The sequence below is a fragment of the Ischnura elegans genome, chromosome 7, assembly GCF_921293095.1.
Source record: "Ischnura elegans chromosome 7, ioIscEleg1.1, whole genome shotgun sequence".
Taxonomy (NCBI): domain Eukaryota; kingdom Metazoa; phylum Arthropoda; class Insecta; order Odonata; family Coenagrionidae; genus Ischnura; species Ischnura elegans.
This window is the reverse complement of record NC_060252.1, coordinates 16235033-16257003: the sequence shown is the minus strand read 5'-3', so window position 1 is coordinate 16257003 and position 21971 is coordinate 16235033. Positions and strand designations below refer to the sequence as shown.

General features: G+C 39.0%; 2 protein-coding genes across 3 annotated transcripts in view; one reads left to right on the top strand and one right to left on the bottom strand.

The window, feature by feature from the left end:
* Nucleotides 1-11852, top strand: part of LOC124162539 (synaptotagmin-3-like) — a 269510-nt gene extending 257658 nt beyond the window's left edge. Inside the window, exons 7-8 of the mRNA XM_046539114.1 lie at nt 1185-1304; nt 8519-11852. Of these exons, the coding sequence (XP_046395070.1) occupies nt 1185-1304; nt 8519-8713 (315 nt within the window). The 3' untranslated portion in view covers nt 8714-11852. The remainder of the gene's footprint in view (nt 1-1184; nt 1305-8518) is intronic.
* A 4006-nt stretch (nt 11853-15858) lies between these two features.
* Nucleotides 15859-21971, bottom strand: part of LOC124162881 (phospholipid-transporting ATPase VD) — a 259032-nt gene continuing 252919 nt past the window's right edge. For both annotated transcript variants that reach the window (XM_046539574.1, XM_046539575.1), the window contains exon 21: nt 15859-19014. In XM_046539574.1, the coding sequence (XP_046395530.1) occupies nt 18921-19014 (94 nt within the window). In that variant the 3' untranslated portion in view covers nt 15859-18920. The remainder of the gene's footprint in view (nt 19015-21971) is intronic.

Here is a 21971-nt window from a genome sequence, read left to right as displayed (position 1 = left end):
ATAAAACTATATGTATCGTTGGGATAGCTGAGGATAAAACTCATCCCAGACTAATTAGCGTAATGTCACACCGTTCAGTGTTAATACTAGAAGGACCGGCGTCGTATGGTTACTTAGAAGGACCATTACCCCTGATATTGACTGGTAATTATTATTTTAAATATTTCTAAGTCTGCGTTAAAATTAATGCGTAACTTCACTAAATATAAACATTTCCTTTACATATCTGTACAACTGAATACTTTTTTCAAATCATCTTACAGTTTAAGTTTTAAATCAATCGAGGTCACTTCGCTCCCCTGTCCTGGCCTACCTCACGCCACTCATTACGGTAGACATGCTGCTTATTTCCATTAAAAATGTAATTAGGAATGTAAAGCTGCATTAAAGTCTCAAAATGGTCAGACGTAACACAGTGTAGTGATTTTCTGAATAAGACATGCGTTGCCGTTACTAACAAAAGAGAAACGCTCACCCCGTTATTTTGACTGGTTTTGCTGTCTTTTAAAGTAGACATGTAGTATAAATCTATTTCTATGAGAAAAAGTTAAACTGTTTTTCAACAGATTACGTACCATAAAAAATAAATAAAAGCCAGAAAAAATGAAGACGATAGAAAAAACTCCAGGCAATATGATTAAGTTAGTAGATGTTACTCGTCAAAATTACGGGTCTGGCCCTTCTGGGGAAAGGTAGGGTGGGATAGTTTCTTTCCCTGTGCCCCCCTGGCCCTTCAAGGATTATCATTTGTGGGTTAACGAAGGTTTCACCGTGGATTTCAACCCGGAGCCCTCGTTTAAAAACTCAGCACTTCATCAAATGATTAGATGAAAATATTATTCGTATCCTTTATCCTTTTCAGGATTTCATTCTTATTTAACAGTCAAATTTATATACTATACGCCACACTATGGCTTTTGCTTACTGCCTCAAACTCCTTGCTTACAAAGCCAAACTCATACCCTAAAGGACGAGCAAATATATTAAATGATCGATTTCCTTTAATTCCTGACACACCCTTCCTAGTAGTAGAATCTTCTAGAATACTATAGACACTTCTATAATACCAATGCAAAGACGTATTGAATGACATAAGCCCTCGTTTAAATAGTCAAAAATGTATTTCTTTTATGGGAACTTTCGGTAAAGAGCTCCGACTGATATTGATGGTCCTTCCTCGGCAGGTGTACCTGCTGCAGCGCGGCAAGAAAGTGCACAAAAAGCGGACGACGGCGAGAAAAGGAGAGCGGAGTCCCATCTTCAATGAAGCCATGATCTTCAGCGTGCCGGCGCACGCACTCCAGGTGAGACACCCACTATCTTCTATATTATTTCTACTGTATAGATACCTTTTTCTCAACTTATACGCAACCAAACTCTACTAATGAGGTACCAAAATGCACAGAATTTGTCAGAGAACATGCAACGGCATATCTTACTTCCTAAATATTGCTATTGTTTCCTAAAATTGGTTTTTAAATAATTAAAAAACAAAAAAAAACCTGTAAATATTCCTGACGTTAACGGCGCACAAACTGATACATTTTTTCATTTGCAACAATATCTCGCATTCTTTAAATAAGTTTTATCAAAATGCGGCTGATTCCACATTCAAGTCTCCTGTTGATACGTAAGTATGAGTCATCATGTGCGTTTAGCAGAGGATAGTGTAATTACTTCCAATGCTGTGTTTAAAGAGGTCCTCTGACCTCAATTTGTACATGAACATTCCAATTAAATTTGTACATAAGACCCTGCCTTATTTTCTACATTTTAAAATTAGAAACGCGCCTATCCCTCTGTGGACCTGCATTGAAAATAGCGGGAGAAGCCCGCTGAGAGCGGGCGCAGCACACTCGTCACACTAAAGTCCTGCAAACTCGGACACCGATACTCCGGATACCCTGATATTACTGTCAATTCCGTCGCTACGGCGCTGGCGCTATGACTGATTCAGTCTATAAGTTTTATTTTTATTATCAGTATTTCAGTAATATACGGTATTATAGTTCGTAATCTGAGTCGTCATCATCCTTCCTGTACCTCTTTCAATCGAGTCATTACCTTAATTACAGTCCCGTGAAATTGCTTCCGTACCTGAACATAGTCGATCGGCTGATTACGAGTCATACCGCACACTGCCTTTTTGCGGAGCGGTAGGAAATGAGCCCGCGCTCTGACGGAGTCATCGGAAACCAGTGAGCTAATACGGCCGGTACAGCTATTCTCAACGACTAATCACCGATTAAATTCAGGCTCAGCCGGCTGCCTACCAAACCCCATCTCGATTTTGCATCTGGTAGGACCTTGCTTTCATTTAAAAATTGACCTTCGTATTTCTAATAAATTTGTAGGTATGAGAACACTGGCTTGTAGTAGTAATAAGGATGCGAAAATTGAAACTTATTGTACGCAATATAATAATGCCGCTTACAGGATACGCAAATTAATGGGAACTCAATACCTAGATGTTAATCACATACACCATGCCTTGATTCCGTTCTACAAAAGCGGAAATCGAACCTGCTATCTCCATTTCCGCCTGCAAGAATAATATGCCACCCAGTGGATTCCCTACTGAGGCCAGTATAGGCATCCATGACCCTTTAAACACTATCCATTTTAGGAAAAAATTTAAGCAATGTGCACAGTCAACACAACCAACAACACTAAATGCGAGAACGCAAGATATTTTTATTGTATCTAATCTATTTGCAGAGCTTGCAATTTAATTGTACGAAATATGATTTTTCCGGACGTGATAGTATATAGTAATAACAGAATTTTAAGAAGGCTGTATGAAGAGAATATTTTATGTTAAAAGAGTTAAATACTAGTAACTTAATTACTCGATAAAATGTATATTTCTGGTAGAGTTCAAATTCTCATGAGGAGAAAGCAGTATTTGAAATAATAAAAACTGTTTAAACAGTGAAAGGCTAAAATACTAATTAATTTAGAGTGGTGCACTTTGTTTGGTGTGAACTCTCCTATAAGTTTGAGTGGCAGTGTGATGAAGTTGGATGAGAGTGGCAGAGGGAGTGGGAAGGGTGAGCTGGAGTGGTATTGTGAAACGGATGGATTGGAGGACGGAGAAGAAGGGAGAAAGATTTGAAAAGGCGTTTCAAGGGAACCGCGACCAACTCCCATTCCCCTCCCTGGCACCACCACCCGAGCACCACTCTTTGTGCTTCGTGGGCACCAACCAAGGGATCCCATCATGCAATGAGCGATCAAGGGCCACATTCACTCGTCAGGTCGGGTTTAGCGATGGAAAAATGACGATCAAAATCGATTTTTCGAGAAATCGTTTTTTGGATGAATCGATTTCTCGAAACGAACGTAGTGATAACCGTATTAAAAGTCTTGTCTATTTTTTTAAGCGTCTGGGGGGACACGTGCCCCCCTCGTCCTCCTAACTCCGCATATGGATGGGACCGTTCTAATTTTTTTGTTTCTGGCCATTGGGATAGAGTGGTAAAAATAAAGAGATCCTTATATTTCCGATTTTATATCCGTCACTTTCTATTGGAGCCTTTTGCGGTGAAAAATCGACGGTCTACTAAACCCATTTGCAGGCGAGTTGATGACGTCACGACCTTATTCCGTGAGCGTTACCACTTCTCACTTACTCCTCGGAATGCGCCTCCCGTCATTCGTGATTGCCTGCATTCTTATGAGTAATTCCTTCCTTCAATGAAAGGCTAGTCCCTGTTTAGTAAATGAACCAGAACTCCGATGGCGTCACCAACTCATCAAAAGTGGGCGGCAACAATAGCATAGAATGGCTGACAGACATTGTATAACGTTTGCTTTATGCTCAACGGAGTTGGGTCCATGTCGAACGAGAATGAGAATTGGTTGGGCCCCAGTAAATGTAAAAGGGATAAGTTTCCGCCCATACTAGGGAAAGGAGGGAATGTGGATTCTTTTTTTGGTAATCAATTCTTAAAGGAAGTAGGAGTTCTCTCAGGTTAGGCCGGGATCGTCCTCACAACCTCCCGACGGCTATCCTCATCATCGGGACACGTGGGGAGAAACATAAAATAACCAAAAATCGGATACTTTCCACCGAACCGAAGAATGCACTGATCAGGAGGTACTCACTTGGCCTCGCGGCGACAGACTGACTCCCCGCCTCCTCCAGCTCGTCACCAACTCAATTCCGCGAGAGTTCTGTTCTCTAACATTGGTGGAAGAAAACATAGTGAACAGAAACAGCGGTCGCTACCGCGTGAGCAATGACAAACGTCGCAACATAAAAGAGTATACATGAGTACATAACATATACTCTTTTACGTTAACTAGCCGCACATCGCCACGGAGGCAGTGGGGTTAAATCCACCCCTGTCCAGTAGCGTAGCCAGGAATTTTGTTCAGCGGGATCCAAAACCAGGAAGGAAAATTTTTGAAAAACAGGGTACTTAGTAGAGGGTTTTAAACTAATTTTAACACTTTTCATAATCGAAAAAAAAACTTCATATTCCAAATAAATCTTTTCTAAATTCATGATTTTTCAATATATGGTTTTCTTTTTTGATGCAAAGTAAGTGCGCTTTTATATCGATACCTCCTCTTCACAAACGCTCAACAATCGCCCACCAAATCAAATCCGCTCATCTAGTATCCCTAGTAGTATTAGATGACTGGATTTGATTCGGTGGGCGATTGTTGAGTGTTGGTGCAGAGGAGGCATCAATATTTGGGGGGGGGGGGGGAGGGTCCGGACACCCCCACCCTCGCTACGCCACTGCCCCTGCCAATCCGAAGGTCGCGTATTCGATTGCCGCCTGGTTAGGTGGCTCCTATCTAGTGCATTGGTGTCTCTATTCTTTATTATTAGCATTTAAACCCCTTGCTAAGACCGTCAAGAGCTCTTTTCGAAGCAGTGGAAAAATAAATACAGGGCGGAGAAATATTATGCCACGAAAGCTGTATGGATAGCTGATGCCAGTAGGAACCAAAATCACCAGTGCTGTTCAAGTAGAAAACGCTCCATTTTAAATTACAGAAACTTTAAGCCAAGCGCTCCGATTGGCTGCGAGTTTGCCCTGATGACGAGTGCTTTGGACGAAGGCAAAGGCAAACGCAGGTAGAGCCTTCGAAGTCCAATGAAGTCTTCGAAATGAGTTGTACAGAGCATCCATCAACAGGGCAAACTCGCAGCCAATTGGAGTGCTTGGCTCAAAGTTTCTGTAGTTTAAAAATTGTCCGTTTTTTACCGGAACAGCATTGGTAGTTTTGGTTTCTACTGGCATCAGCCATCCAGGGTTAAAACTTCGGGACATAATTTTTCTCCACCCTAAGTGATTTTTAAAAAATTAAAATAATTTTTCGTCGCAGTTCATCTTCCCCTTCCATTAAACAAATTCTTTTTTAAGAACTGCGACTTCGCGTCTTTGTGAATGAATCCACTTGTCGCTGATGCGCTCTCTTATGATTCCACGCCATTATATGTAGATGCCATCGAGGAGAGGTAATGCCAACCGACAGAGAGATAAGAGGCCCTTTGGATGAGAGGGAAAGGGATGTCGAGGCATCCCCCTAAATGACGCATTCCGGATCAGTCCCTCACTGACCCCTCATTCGATTCCACTCGCCCCCCCCTAAACTTCCTGAGAACCCACCAAACACCTTCATGGAACATCCTGCGGTAACCGTCCGCCATATCCCTCTTGCAGAGAAAATTCGCTCGTGTAACAGAGCTTCAGTTGCACAAGGAGAATTAAGTCGTGATTCGAATAATGATGGAGAACTTCAGAAAAAATTGGGGTTTCCGGTGGATACTATGCAAAAGTATTTCTCGGACTATGAACGATAATAATTTCACAAAGTATAGGCCGTAACAATTGCTTCTATGTAGCCCGATGTAGCTGAACTTCTTTAAGAGAAGGTTTCCCGTCAGGTGAGTAGCTACTCAAGTTGATTGAAATTGCATCGGTTAAATTAAGTTAGTAAACGAATAAACTTTGGTTTCTACAACTTGACCATCAATCATCAACTAGTTTCGATACACTGTATCTCTTTTTATTTTCAAGACTAGTCTCTCATCACTAGTCTTGAAAATAATACAGTGCGTCGAAACTGTGACTAGAGACTAGTCTTGAAAGTGATATATTGTATCGAAAATAGTCGACGATCAAGGTTAAATTGTAGAAAGCAAAGTTTTTTTTTATTCTCCCTAACATAAAATGGAATTCCAAAAAGGCAAAAGGCCTCAACAACTTCAATATGCATCGATTGAATTATTTAAATCTTCACATACTCAATGAGTACGGGAGGTTTCCCTGTATGCGTTCGCACTCGAACTGGAGAGCATTCGAGACGTGTGCAGTACGCTACTCCACTCTTTTCGCCTCCCTCTGCCCCGCTATCGGCCGATATTTCTGCCCACGACGACGCGACGGGAGGGCGTAGCTGCACTCAGTCAGAGCCCCCTGCAGGCATCCTCATCATTGGAGGTGGAGACAATGGCCGCCGCAGATCGAATCGAATCGATTTTTCCTTCTTTGACAATCACGTCTCTCTCGAGGGGAAGAAGAGATGGACGAGTGAGAGGCTCAAAGCACGCCGCGACTGCCCCCTGGTGCGAAGAGACCAAAACAAGAATACAGCGGTCATGTTTATGTCCTGACTTTTTTTCTCCTCTAAGCAACCAGGAAGTTGTTCCAGAGGATTTCTTCACAGAGCTCTTCCCTCACCTACCAAAGCCATCCTTAGTTTTGAATCGCCGAGTGACTGAGCATTAGTATATTTATCGTTCGTATCGTTTGGGTCACAGTTGTAGAAAAAATATTTGTGATATTTACGCCTGTGGCCAAGGGCGAACCCAGGATCATAACTAGGGAGGGGCAGGCCATGGTCTAAGGGGGGGGGGGATGGGCAAACCAAGTTGTGGCATTAGTTTATGAGAGTCTTTCCTTGAAAAAATAGTTTTTTTTTTGTTACATATCTTATGCTAATGCATATCATTTTTCGTGGGTTTAAAGACAATTTTTTGAATACTTTCGTTTCAATTCAGTACTGATTTTGCTTAAAGACTTTTGCGATTTTTGCTTCTAGGGGGGTTTTTCGATCGAGGTCGATTTTTGCTCCCACTGCCCCTTGCTGGGTAGGCCCATGCCTGTGGCTACGTCTGCGGTGAGCTCTAACCTCACGTTTTTAAACCAAAATTCCGTTTGAATCACTGAATGACCGAATGAGTGAATGAGGAAACTGTCCCCCCACTATCTTGAATGCGCGATATATACACTCCTGTGACTAAGTCTGGGGTGAGCTCTACCATCACCTATCTTAACCAACCTTCGGTTTGAATCACTGAGTGACTGAGCAATATAATATTTATCGTTCGTGTCACAGTCGTAAATATAAAATGCGCGTCATGTTTCCGTCGACAAAATGGTGGCCAACGGGCGCGCGGTCAGTTGGGAGTGAGAGGCAAACTCGAGGGTTCCTTCGCTCCGAGTGGTTGCTCGGATTCGTATCGAAGCGACACAAGAGGAGCGGCTGCTCCTTCATTTGCATCTCCCGGAGGAGAGAAGGGGAAAGTCCGCTGTTTTCGCTTCGCCTTTTTGTCGCGGACATTCGGCGCACGTGCTCTCGGAACGCTGCGAACGCGTCCATTGTTGTGGCTTCCGTCGGCCCACGTGCTCGAGTGAGGCTCAATTCGTTCAATTGGATTGAAACTTTGTCGGTACCTGTTAAAGCTGAACTCGTCTCATTTACTAGATTAGAATGATTTGAGTGAGCATCCTTAACATGCCTCGGAAGATTGAATAATCGTAGGAGTTGAAGGAATAAAAACTTTGCTTTTTCCACGTGAAATTTTTCTTTTGCGACCATGGTTTCGTCACAACGTAATATTTTCGAAGTGACGCCTTGAAAATTTTACGCACGACCGAAACCATGGTCGAACAAAAGAAATCACCATGTGGAAAAAGTAAAAGTTTTTATTCCTTCAACTCCTACGATAATGGAGTTCCACGAAGTCACGCTCGCCACCATTGCTTTTATTGAAATATCGCCTTAAATTTCGTGTAACAGTAATACGATGATATCGTAGCTAGCCTCGATATGATTTCAAAAAAGCTGATTCAATTCCTTTTAAAATATAATATATCACGATTTTATTATTACTTGGCTCCGTGCAAATTGACTATTTTCAGGTGGCACATTATGTTTGCATTCTAAGAAATAATAAACAGTATGAAAAATACACATGGCATCCATCATGAAACACGGAATTGACACATTTTAATAAATTAAAAACTCGGATAAAATATCATGAATCATCAGTGGCAGCGTATGACAAAAATTTATCTATAAAACCACATTAAAGACATATATTTCTGTGGAGTAGCAAAATTCCATATCGCTTGCACATCAGAGATATCGCTGGTCTGCTTTCATCTCTTATATTATTAGTGTGTCACTTTGTCTCATGTTTTTTTTCCTCTCTTTTTCTTCCCGTTACGTCGATGGATTTGCTGTCGCCGCTGCTTCTTCCATCTACCTGCAGACCATCCAACTGAGGGTGACGGTGGCCGACAGCAGCGACATCGCGGTTGAGGGAGGCGTGGGTCGCGGTGCAGCGCGGTCCGTGGGTCACGTGATCGTCGGTTCCCAGGCGACTGGGAAGGCGCTATCCCATTGGTCGCAAATGCTGTCCTCCCTAAGGAAACCGATAGCCATGTGGCACGCGCTGCGCAAGTAGTTAGGCAAATGGATTTAAAAGGGTTTAAAAGATGTGTATACACATGAAAGCATATATATAAATACATACATACATAAGAGGTCTCCTATTTGTTGGGGGAGCGGATTGCGAACTTTCGGAAAAGTGAATCGGGCGGATCAAATGGGAACGGTTGCGCGCAGCGTCGCACTGCCAAGTTATATCAAGTATCTGGGGGGCGGACGGAGGATTAAAAGCTCTAAATCTATTTCTCGAGGACCAAAATAAATGGAAAACGTGTAAAAGCGTGTCGTGTTGCTCGCTTGTTCCCGCATACATGTTATACTTACATATAAACAAAACATATTTACACGTGAAATGTTAAACTTATGTGTACATACATAATACCTAAAAAAAACAAATGTGATCCATTCAGTATCCAAATATCTTTCTTTATTCTCTCATTTCGGAGGGGGCATGAATGTCGAAACTTTTTCGCCGAGCGTCGTCTAAAAAGGGGGGTCTCGCGTGTCAGTCGCTAGATGTCACCACTGCAGCCGAGGTCTATGTGACTTTCACTCAAGGTGCAAACTAAGCAGCCACAGGGTACTGCATTTACCTCAGGGGACCCTATAGGTTACTCTGAAAAAATTTCTCCCTCTTTGGAAGCTGTTTTTGTATATTTTAAATAGCATTTCTTCCCCTCTATCCTTCGGTATTACTCAATTATTATTTAAATATGACTCCTTCGGATTCCCTCCAAAAATTTTCCCTTTCAATTAAAACTTTAATATACTGTACTATGACAAAATATTTGATACTGGAGTTAATGGCACTTTCAGTAATCCATATCCAACTTGATTGTTATAACGCTGAAGTACGACATCTATCAATTACAATCAGGTATCAATACTAAATTAAATTGGCAACCGAAATTTTTCAGATTGATTTTTTGTTGTTAATTTTATAGCTTAAATGCCATATTTAAATGGCTCACTTCGTCGTTCATGTAATATTTTGTAATCAAATGAATTGAGGGTGATGTCTTCTAGTATTTTAGCCGGAAGCAATTTCTTCAACTAATTTCATGACTTTCTTTTCAGAAGGAAAAGGTTTCTCAAGTTTTGAGAGTTAAATTGGGAGAACTTTAACTTCGCGACTGCTAAATTACCTAAACGGATAATTACCTATTACACGGATACAATTACCTAAACGGATGCTATACCTATGCTGTTTCCTCTATTTTCAAAGCTAATAAAACGTTAGTTATCGATGATTCGACATTTTTAATTCGCTATGTACAAATATATCCCAATTTATCCGTCGGTTCTTAAAAATATGTATATTCCAGATCATAAACTGAGTAACAATGAAACCTATGTTTTCATATGAGGAGAATAAACAATTTTTTTCAACTCATCAATTGAGATTCAAATATTTGTTTGATGAATTCTTGTTTAAGAGTTAGATAAGTAAGTTAGATAAGTTAGATTTCACGATTATATTTTATACGCAGTGAAACAGCAAAGCAGCAGCCAAAAGATAAAGTTTACAACATGAGTCTTCCAATGATATGCATCATTAAGGACCCAAATGGTTTTATAAGAAGATTATTTTGGCGTAACAAAATGTTCAATTGCACTATAAGTTACATAGTTTCCACGTTGTAACTTATTTCTGGCACTACAACCCTCGGAATAAAATTTAGGGAGTTTCTGTTAAATGGAAAAGATATGACTTTTTTGCAGCATCATTTTTTTCCTTCATAAGCAGTAAAAATCCTAATTTATTCTAAACTTAAATTCTATTTTTAAATTCCGACAGTATAGTCAGCAAACCGAAAAATGTTCCTATTAACTAATTTATTATGCACGAATATGGATTCAATGATATCACACCTAGCAAATTTTACTTCCAGATGGGAAATTACATGGATTCTAGGATTTGAGTAAAATTATAATTTACAGTCACTATTCCTACCTCTTAAATTCAACGTTAAATTAGAGTTATCGACATTTTTATTTCTCAGGCTTTATTGTTTTACGCCAATCCTAGAATAAGACAGTGTCGTTATAAAGACCGCCAATTTCTGTTCGAAGATCCAGCCTGTCAAATTTATGAATTACGAAAAGAGATAATCCCTGGCTCGAGATGAGTTCTCTCGCCAGACAATCAAACGCATACGCACATATTTTGAAGAAGTAAAGCTTTTATCCTCCGTTGGCAACTCAAATGGTGCTCTTCCACCGACTCTATGACGATAGCCCATTGACGCTGGCACAAATACAAGATTACTCTCTTTCCTGTGAACTGATGATTTACATAATATATATACATTCCGATTGTTTTAAGTGTTTTTACACAGTCCATCGCCAAATTCAGTGACCATGAAGACGTCAATTTTTTGTATACGTTTTTTCAGGCTCTAAAACCATTATTACCAATTACAAAGTATATGAAACTCCCTTGTTGCTCGTGGATGATATATATTCTCACACACAAAAAATGACTTATATTTTTGTGTTTGCTAAGACTGAGGTGTTAAAAAGAGGATAAGGGTGTAGAACCTTGTAGTTTATTAATAAAAAGACAATAACAATAGGCAATTATTACTTTTTAATATGGGTATCCCCTTCTTGAGATCAATTTATAATGAAGTAACCTTCCAACAATCCTTCTCTGGCAGGGATTTTTCACTCGTGAAAAAAACCCAGGTGATTAAACATCCGTTCTAATTTTGAAAAAAAGACGAAGCCTTTTTGAATCAAGATATATTCAACGGAACGTGTAGACTTTATTAAGTAGACCCCTCTCCATAACATGTGTCCTCCAATCTTTGAATAATGGCAATTACCAGGAAAAAGTACATTTGTAAATAATTTTTCTATGTAGCTAATTCTCCTTAAAAACAATATGTGGAGGTCTTAAGACATGCAATGTTTGACTTCTAAGAAACACCGATGAGTTGCCTTCGTGAGTAATGTCTCTCCACGTAAAAATCTATCTTGAAATCTCCTGAGATATCTTGTACACATCACTTTTCATTAATGTAACGAAAAAATGCAATGCTGTTTGCCCAGAGAATGTACTATTAAAATCTGACCAGTGTACGTAATTGATATCAAGTTTTTCTTGAAAAATATATTGTAAAAACAACTCAATGATGATAATAAAAATGCTACTGCGAAAAAAGGTATTTATTTTACCGCATATTCCTTACCCAAGGAGATCCCGTCAAACGAAAATGTATCCAAGCCTTGCAAGGATGATTGGAAAAATCAACATTCGTGAAGAAATAATAAGGAAGATAATCGCTTTCGGTTTACGGAAGGACTTTAAAATTATGAAATGGAACATCAAGCGAAAGATCTTCTTTTGGTTTGAAGAGAAACGAGAAAACCTGCATAAATAAAGTTACTTAATTCCCTTGTAATAGCTCAAGATGACGCATAATTCCCGATCGACTGGTCTTTTTTTCGAATAGCATAACTAGTAAAGATTTTCAAAGAAATTTTTATACAAAGTAGACCCTAGTTAACGTTATCCTGCAACTCAAAATTGAAGATTTTACCAAGGTACCATCTCAGATTTAAATATTTATATTTGAGGCACACGCTAACTCTGACAAGGATCCATTCAGCCCTGATAAATCGTGTCAATAGCATACTTTTTTAAGCAAGTATAACTTCAATAAAAATGACAAAATACAACCTTTTGAGAAGAGGTGGTGCATCCTCTTAATAAGATATTCAGGTTTCATATTAATGCAATGCTCCTTTTGGGAATTTCTCGGAAGTCCTCGGTGCAATAAGTTTGGACTGTTATTTAGTCAACTATCCTTCATTGGTTTTTATCCTACCCAAGAGTTGTAGTAATACACACTACAATTAATGTAGAAATTTTCATTCGGATATTGACAACACAAAGTTGTTACAATATTCGATAACCATCGCTTAGATCAGAAGTTTGAGTGCTCATGATTAATCTAAGAATGTTAAAGAGTCATCCTGTCACTTCAATAAACCCAAGACTCCTGAAAAAAAACAATCAAAGAGTTATGCAATTCAATTGAAAAAGCATGTTGAGGAATTTTAAACTTTTCAGACTTAATACTCCCTTCGATATCCGTAGATCTTGACAATTTTCCGAGAATAATTTAACAGTCTAATCGAGTGTATCTTTCCCCATCTATCCATTTGCATCACAAAACTTTCGGTAAATGTTTTGCTCTCGAAGTGGTACTCAAGTCTACGACATCTTACGTAATTTTTCCCCATACCGACTTGCAATGTCCTTAGCCCAGTACATCTGTGGTGATCGCGTGTAACTAGAGTATAACTCATCAATAGTATGCTGATTTAGGCTACATCAAATAAATCTTTAACAAGGGATGAGTCGATTCCCAATGTCAATTTTCGCTTCCACCGATTGTCGCAATCGATAGTTGATCGCCTAAAGTCGATTCCGATTCCAGGAAGATGAATAATTTGAACATAGACTTTAAGTTTGGGGTATAAAGGCCACCACACATCTTAACCATTGTGCATTGTACATACTAAAGTTAACTATTTATGCCTGAAATAGTTTGTGCTTGTTACTTTACTACGGCTGAGCATATATATTGTTAGAAACGAATTCTATTTTTTGTTATATTTACTAACAATATGCTATTTTTAATAAATATACGTTTTGGGTCACTTAACTGTCTTTGTTATTTTATTCCGTTAAATTCTTCTACTTTAATGACAGCAATAATACAGACAAATCAATATTCTACCTGCCAGTATGAATAAGAATCGATAGAATCGAAATCGAGAATTGGGAGTTGATTTTAAAGAATCGGAATCGTAATCGGAATCGAAAAATACGTGGAATCGACTCATCCCAATTTTTGATAATTCCAAAGTTACATTTTTCTTGCTATTACTATTTTGCCACAAAATGGTTACCCTCTTATCTGTCGCCTATGCGTGGGGTTACCTTGAATACAAGCAGCTCCTCAGGCGCAATTTCTGTTCGCGCCACTCTGAGTACAATGTATGCAGTCTCGCCCCATTCAGAAAGCGCCCAGCTGCCTTCGGCGGGAGGAGCTCAGCCTTCGGCCAGGTAAAGGCCTCCGCATCAGACGTCACGGTTCCCTGAAGTTCGCCTTGCGATGTCGTCACCCCGCCAATTGCATTTGACGTTCGCCGGCGAGCGTAAGTCGGTTTAGCAGGGCCGTCTCGGTCAATCAGCTCGCGAAGACGATAGGTGGTCTCGAGTTGGGTGAAGCGAAAAACGCAGAATTGGCTCACGGATGTTTTCCGTGCTATCCTTGAGGTGCTCGTGAAGTGGCTTACAAGTCGCCGATGAAACTGAGCTCCAAATCCAAGTAGATATTGATGGTGTTGTAAAATTCCCTGGGTTTTTCGCTCAGATGAATTTGAGCAGTTATGCCGGAGTTTTGGTTGATCTGAACTTGCTTCCGTGGTGATTTTCTTCGTCACCGCTCTGAGTGATTCCACGCGATGCGACTTCCTAGATACTCCGCTGCATCTCGGGCTCGCAATGAAAACGACGTTCCTCTCGAGCCTCGAGTTCCTCTCCTATTATGTCTACGTGAGAGTTCACTGCTCCTCGCGTTGCGTGGCAGATTGTTTGGTAGCCGAGCGGATGGACAAGAGAGCGACGGAAAGCGCGCAGGGAATCGTCGTCTGCTCCGAGTAAGGCTTCCGAGCGACGTCAGCAGGAGAAGTCGAATGGGTCCCACGACGATGGGTGTCAAAACGTCTCCCTCGGAAGTAATGGGTGAGTACTGCCAGGGGCGGATCCAGGATTTTTTTCTGGGAGGGGCACAAGCAAGGCCGTATCCAGGATTTTGTTCTGGGTGGGGCACAAGGATACCTCGCAATACAAAACGAATGCAATGATAATGGGACCGTATTAAAAATCTTGCATATTTTTGAGGGTCTGGGGGGGGCACGTGCCCCCGTGCCCCCCCCTGGATCCGCCTATGAGTACTGCCATGGATGGGCGGAGTTTAGTCTTATGTTAGGGGGGCGGAGTATCATTGCATATCGCGGTCATTTCCTCGCGCATGATTAATTAAACAATTAAGACTGCTATGTTACAGTGGCGTAGCTAGGGGGGTCCGTGGGGTCCGGACCCCCCTGGCTACGCCACTGTAACATGTATTCCCCCGAAATATAGAAACACAATTATTTTCCTTCATAAAATAAAATCAAATATTGAAAAATCATGAATTTACATAATATTTCTTTAACATGGTAAGTTTTTTCGATTCTGAAAAGTGTTAACATTAGTTCAAAACCCATTAGTTAGTACCCTGTTTTCCAAAAATTTCCTGCCCTGGTTTTGGACCCCCCCCCCCCCCAAATGAAATTCTTGGCTATGCCACTGCTATGTTAGTTATTTAACTGTTAATATCCTCATTGTGGGAGGGGGGCTGGAACCCCTTAAATACACCCCACCAGTGGCGTAACTATGGGGGTGGGGGGGGAGTGAGGGGATGCATCCCCCTAAAGCCTCAGAAAAATATAGTTGAGTATATATAGTAATTGTTGCATGTATTTTTTAATCCTAAATATTAGAAGACCATTCGGCAGTCAGACCCTGGAGCTCCCCCACCCTCCGGAAAAAATTCTAAATCCGCCCTTTGTGCTACCCCTCCAGTATCACCAGAAGAAACCATTTTTCCCTTTGACTACAGAATAACAGCATTTGCCAAACTTGGTTACACCGGAAGTTTATGTGCAGCCAGTTAATTGCTCTGCTATCTCTACTCTGGTATCTAGTACAAATGATCACACTATGGAGCAAGTGCTGCATTATTTTTTGTGTAATCGATTATGTTAAAGATGTGAGCATTGAGTGTGTTCTGCTGCTTGTAATGGAGTGAGTAAATTTCACATTTTCCCATATTTCATTTTGGGGATCAAGGTGAAAAGAAGAAGAGGTTAGCACAGTGCTCATTTTCTGCACCAGCAGCCACTGCTCATATGTCCGTATAGGACACTTACTCTCTCCATAACCTGATCAACTCTTAACCCAGAACTCCTTTTATTCCTTTCTCTTAAGTATAATAATAATAACTTCAGAGATAATATACTACAACTTCATGATAGCCGGTGCCTCATAAAAAAATTTGGGCATAGTTAAATTTTTCATTAGTGCAATAAAATACTTCATTCTCTGAAAACCACTTTATTATAAATAAATGACATTCCTAAACATTTTCATTAGAGTTCATAAGGCAACTTTTTAATGGGCAAGACACTGTGGCCCCAATCACTTGGCATGTTTGACCAATCAACCACCATTGGTCTCACACGCTTTGATCCCTGAAGCACTCATTTTGTCAATGAGGTTTAGGCAAATGCACACTGTGGAGGCACTTTCCTCCATCTTGATTCCACAATCCAGCGAATATACATTAAGCACTTTTTACATCAATAGGATGCCTTTCAAATGCACATCACCATCAATCAAATCATGAAAACCATGCTGAAAAACAATTGAGTACAGCTTGACTCAAGGAAATATGATTCCTGAAAACCTGATGCTATAACAAGATAATATTCAAATTAAGAGGACTATATACTGTGAAGTGAAAAAATGCATGTAACAATTACTGATGAATCCTGATACAAGATACATAAGCAATATGCACACACCCTATTTTATAAAGGAATACCACATTCTGAAATATTTCTGAGAGAGAAATTTAAAAATCAGATAGCGAAAACTTAAAAAAAAAGTCAGATGGCTTCATTGCAGGAAGCTAACTTTCGAATCGATAACTTTCACATAACAATACGATGAATCACTTTCCGACAACAATATTGCAGCATTCATGTCAGTGATCAACAAAAGACTGGTAATCTCCTTTAAAAACAACTCTAAAAATTTCAAATACATAGTCTATTTCAAAACTTAATATTTCCAAATGGTACTCAATACTGAAGATGTTCACTTCTTAGGGGTAAATAAATATTAGTAGTGGAAAATTTTAGCCCATGAATGCTTTCACAATGATAATTCAGACCAGCATCCATGGCTAAAATATTCGTACCATGTTGACATTCTGTATGCATGTAACTAAAAAACTTGAGAACTCTCATTTCTTCTCTGAATCTTTGGTGAATATTGTCAGTAATTAAAAGCCCCTCTTCCACATCGTCTCACACAATGTGAAAGCAAAAACAAACATAAAAATTAGGTCATTTTTCCCAGGATCACCTTTACCTGGATAGTACCAGTATAAGAAAACAAAATGGCACAGACATGCATGGTTAAATTCCAGAAAGATACATTTTATATGACACTTTGTTCATAAGTTATTTCTTACTATCAACATGGATTAGTCTAGCATACTCACATTCTACAGTAAATAAATATGCTAGTAAAAAATGATATCTTGTTTCAAGCGGATTAAATTGCGGACTCATAAAAATCTGCCAAATATCCACATCACCATCCATCAAAATCAAACTTTGTTTGTCATCACCCTTTGACTCCACATGGTTTATTAATTCATTGAATCAGAATTACTTCCCAACTGGAAATATGACAACAAGAAAAATATTTCATCTTCACCGAAGGTAACTGCATGATGTACATCACAGCTTCCTATCTGGATCATTTAATAACGATTACAGTCTGCCAATTGCACAATGGCTAAAACAGAGATATGTACATACTGGAAAATGAATGTGAAAAGATGGCAGATTTATGCTAATAACTTTGACCACACTCTTTGGATTTACTTAAAGCTACATTTTCTCGGAAATTTTCAGAATTGAATTTTTTTCTGATGGAATGCATTAAGAACGAATAGCACATAATTATGTAAACACTATTGGTAAATCTTGAAACTAAAGCTATCAAAAATAAATGGAATGGTTTAGATAATTACTGATTAGTAAAAATTCAAGCACACATTTAAAGCAATTTTTGATAAAATTTAGAATAGATAGCTTGAAAATAATGAAACAAATGTGATAATTTGAGGCAATCAAAGCTGTTCCCGAATTGAACACAAAGCATTTTCATTCCACAAAAAATTATAGTGACCTAAAGAAGTATTCAATTATTCACAGCATCAACCATTTTGAACACATGGTAGTGATATTCCAAACATGGGTTTAAATATAATTAACAGTGCAAGAGATGTTCTTAAAAATTCAGAGAGCCTTCACTACATGAATTTGGATGAAACTGTCGAGCTGAAATTAACTATTTTCAAAAAATACATTTCTGTCCCAATTCCATGAAATTAGAAGAGACTATGGGATTCCTGAAGCACTCATAAAGCATTGGAACACAAACTGTAGAAGATAATCATTTAAGTACACCTTCAGATTACTACACACCTCTTCCAATTTAAAACAGGGAACAAATTCAAATTTAATTTAATATGAACAGGGTTTAGTTTGAGAGGATATCCTGAATATCAAGTAGCCACGAAACAGACGAAGCATAATTTAATATGACGCAACCAGCATGAAAAGTCAAATGGAGGATTAGATGTGCCTAAAAAATGCACTGGGTTAAAGTAATGAACATGGACACACAGAGTGGATGCCTTCCTTGGTCCAAAAATCTAGTCCACTAAACACATACATGCAAACACGCAGACAAGCATAACTAACGTCCACACAAACACTTACTCTTGACTGTTTACGAAAATATACTTCTATCACACACACATATATTTTCACTCCCGATGAAGCCACTTCAGCGCACTGTGACCATATTCTCTCCACAAGAAACCCAGCAGCTTGTGCGTGATGGCTGGATTAAAATAAATTAAAACTATACAGCAAACATTCCCGGCCAACCATTTCTTGGGATGTCCAGGGAGGAACTACAACCACAAAAGAGCTCTAATCACAGCCAATATCTTCCTCCTCCTTCCTCCCAATTAGGCACAGAATGGCAACTACCTCCAAGGAGAGGGGCAAAGGGCGAGAGAATTTCATATGTACAAATTAACAAGTACTACTATCATTACAACCCTTATGACCTTTGCTCCTTTACCTTTCAGCCCTTTTGCTTAGATCAAATTTTCTTTCGACAACAGTTTTTTTTCTGTAATTTTGAAAATCTTGGCACATCGGCGTACATAATTGCTTATTGTTGCAACTTCCTCCAGACATTGAACTATGAATCATGCCATTGACTGGTCATCAAATTCACAGTGAATGGAAATGATATGTTTGAGACACTTCCTTGGACGCATGGCTGTTGCTCAACCAACTGCTGTTAGGGCCATTGCTCCGCCATCACCCACTGGAACTTCTCCCTCTGCTACGCTCTTTCCTCCAAGGACCCTTCCCCCAGTCCTAGATGTCATCCAGAGAGAGAAAAAGATTCATGTTCAAAAAACGTACGGGAATGAGTAAGTACAATACTACACATAAAACAAAGCATATCAGCATGCGGAAGACAACCTTTAAGCCAAACAAACATTGGACTAACTCCAAATGAAATTTTCCCAGTCCACAAAGCAACACACAACAGACATGGAAATAAAGGAGCTGCTGAGGCATTAGCATCAGCGATTATCAACATGCAAAAAACACATACATATACTATCAGGACTCTATGAAATGGGATTCTGTGATCTCGTAGACTCGGGGGGCGGACTGGTCAGGGAAGGAATGTGGGAATCCCTACCACAGCCCTAGGCCTCGTGAGGGTCCAGGGCCTCTGCCTGTTGAATACATTTGTGCTGACCATCCCTTGAATCTAAGTATCTTATGAGTGAGTGTTATTTAACTTCAAGATCTAACTTCCTGGTTCCGAAGTTAATAAAGTCCTTCCTGGTTAATTAAAGCTAATAATCTGACAATGAGTTTGAGTAGCTATGTTGTCCAAATGAAGCAACCAATTCCAGTGCCATATAAAGCATTCAAGAGACCATTTATTTCTACATTGGATCATACACTTTTAAAAAATCCTCTGCCCAATAGAATTTTCTGTACTAAAACTTTTCTCTAAAAAAAAAGAGCACCAAATTTGTGAGCATAAAATAATGTCGCCCAACATTTGAGTGATTGATTTTTCCATAATTTCAGTTCCAATAACCTGCAGTTTTGATAAGGGGACACTAGATCTATTCCTCACTGTTTGAAGGAAACAAATTGACAGAGATTAGAACTGAGATCTCCTATATGCATACCAGGCATTAATTTTTTCCTCTGAGGAATTTTCGGACTAGTGCATTTGTAGGCAACTACATACGTTAAGGGACAACACTGGCTAATCCATGGTTATTCCTTGAATAATGTCTACCATCAATGTCTAAATAACTGAAATCCAAGCATGACATTGATATGTGTCTTTACAAATACTCCACAGAGGAAAAATAATTTTCCTTGAGTGGGATTCGACCTCAAATCTTCCATATTCACTCCAAGAGTTCAACATTCCTGTGTGGAATTTTCCCACACTGAGAACACCTGCAGGCAACTCAGCAAAGGAACACTGCTGGCTACACCACCGATTTTCCTTGAATAATGCCTACAACGGGCACCCTAGCATTCAGAGTTCTGGCTTTAGTCTCACGACTGTAGCACTACATGCACCAACAGGATGCCTTGTGGCATTGTTTGACTGGCAGCATAAGCCATCTTGTCGTCTAAAGCCATCCAAACTCCCCAAAAGAAGATGATGCCTCGCTGCTTTAATATGCAGAACAACTGGTGCATATTTGAAAGATTCAGATTGGATTTGTAGCAAAAAAATATGATTTTTCCACAGTGGAATATCCATAGAACTCATCTCTCAATACATGGTTTTCATGATTATTCACTTCTTTGATGCCTAAGTATGTAGCAAAATTAATGAAATTATGATCGAGATGCTTATCCCCAGCTCTTCAAAGGTAAAGAGAAAATTAGATAAGAAATAATGCTCCTTTTATTATGAAAATAACCCTTTCATATAAAACATGCATGAGTACACATAACGGTTTATATGTAAAACTGTGGGTAAAAATATGCTCAAAAGAAATGAATTTCATGGACAAAATTAAATGCTATAAATATGATAAAAAATAAACTACTGCAAAATAACTAATGCAGTAAAATAGACATATTTACATCTGAAACTGGGATAAAACACCTTCAAATAAAAGTTATTTTCCTTGTAAAGATAAGTAACACACTTCTTCAGCTGCCAATGCATTGAATTTTCTTTGATGCATTCTGCACTTAACACTCAATTTGAGATAGAGTTTCGCTGGTACTGCTATGCTAGCGTTACGTATAAAATTCGAGGAATCAAGCGAGATGGAGTGGAATTGATTCGTAATGAAAAATGAAGAAAGAAAGAAGTGCAGAATAGCCTATGTATAAATTAACTGCACTTACCACCATTTGTACCTTGAAAATGATGTAGTGACATTGAAACTCGGGTCGGATTAAATTTATTTTTGTGGAAAATTGCAAATCATCTTTCATTATGAATCAATTCCACTCCATCTCGCTTGATTCCTCGAATTTCATACCAAGTTTCACTGACTGAAGTTGCTGTTAACCTGACTCGATTCTCCATTACAAGCAGTTCCACAGAGAGAGAAAGGGCCAACTTAAATGAAAACATCGAGACACTGTAACTGCTCACTTGAAAAGAAATCCTTTTTTTTCAAACTATGTAGTAATATATATTATGTAAATCATGGAGGATGAATGATGAATAAATAAATAGGGAGAATATAAAAATGGAACTTCAATAAATCTACTGAAAGCAATGACAAATTTGTCAATGCATAAAATAAACATTCCAAATATTTTCATCACAAATAATACCACTACCATACACCATAATACAAGACGATGAAAAAAATATTTCTGCCTTCACAATAAATTTGGAATTTTTAGGGCTCTTGAGACGTGAGATAAATTTTTTTCTGACTGTTAGGAGCAGATGAAATGAAACAACTTCAACACAAAGCATGGCTTTGCTGGCAGCCAAGAAAGTGTATTATTGTAAAAACCTTCATGAATAAATATTTAACTTACGAAGTAAGTCTCCCAAGAATAAAAAATATATTAATATACCCTCCAAATTGGAAGCAAGAATCAATTTCTGTGGACAATTTTCATAACGGTTCAGCTGATATCTCAGCAGAGTAAAAAATTTAAATGTCAAAGTTAAGAGAGAGCAGCCATTATTCTTGGGTTCTTACCAACCACACAGCTGTCATAATGAAATGAAAGAACTATGCAAAAGGCAATTCATCAGACAACATATAAAAGATTAGGGCAAATTCATCCAGTAATATATTTTAAGGTAA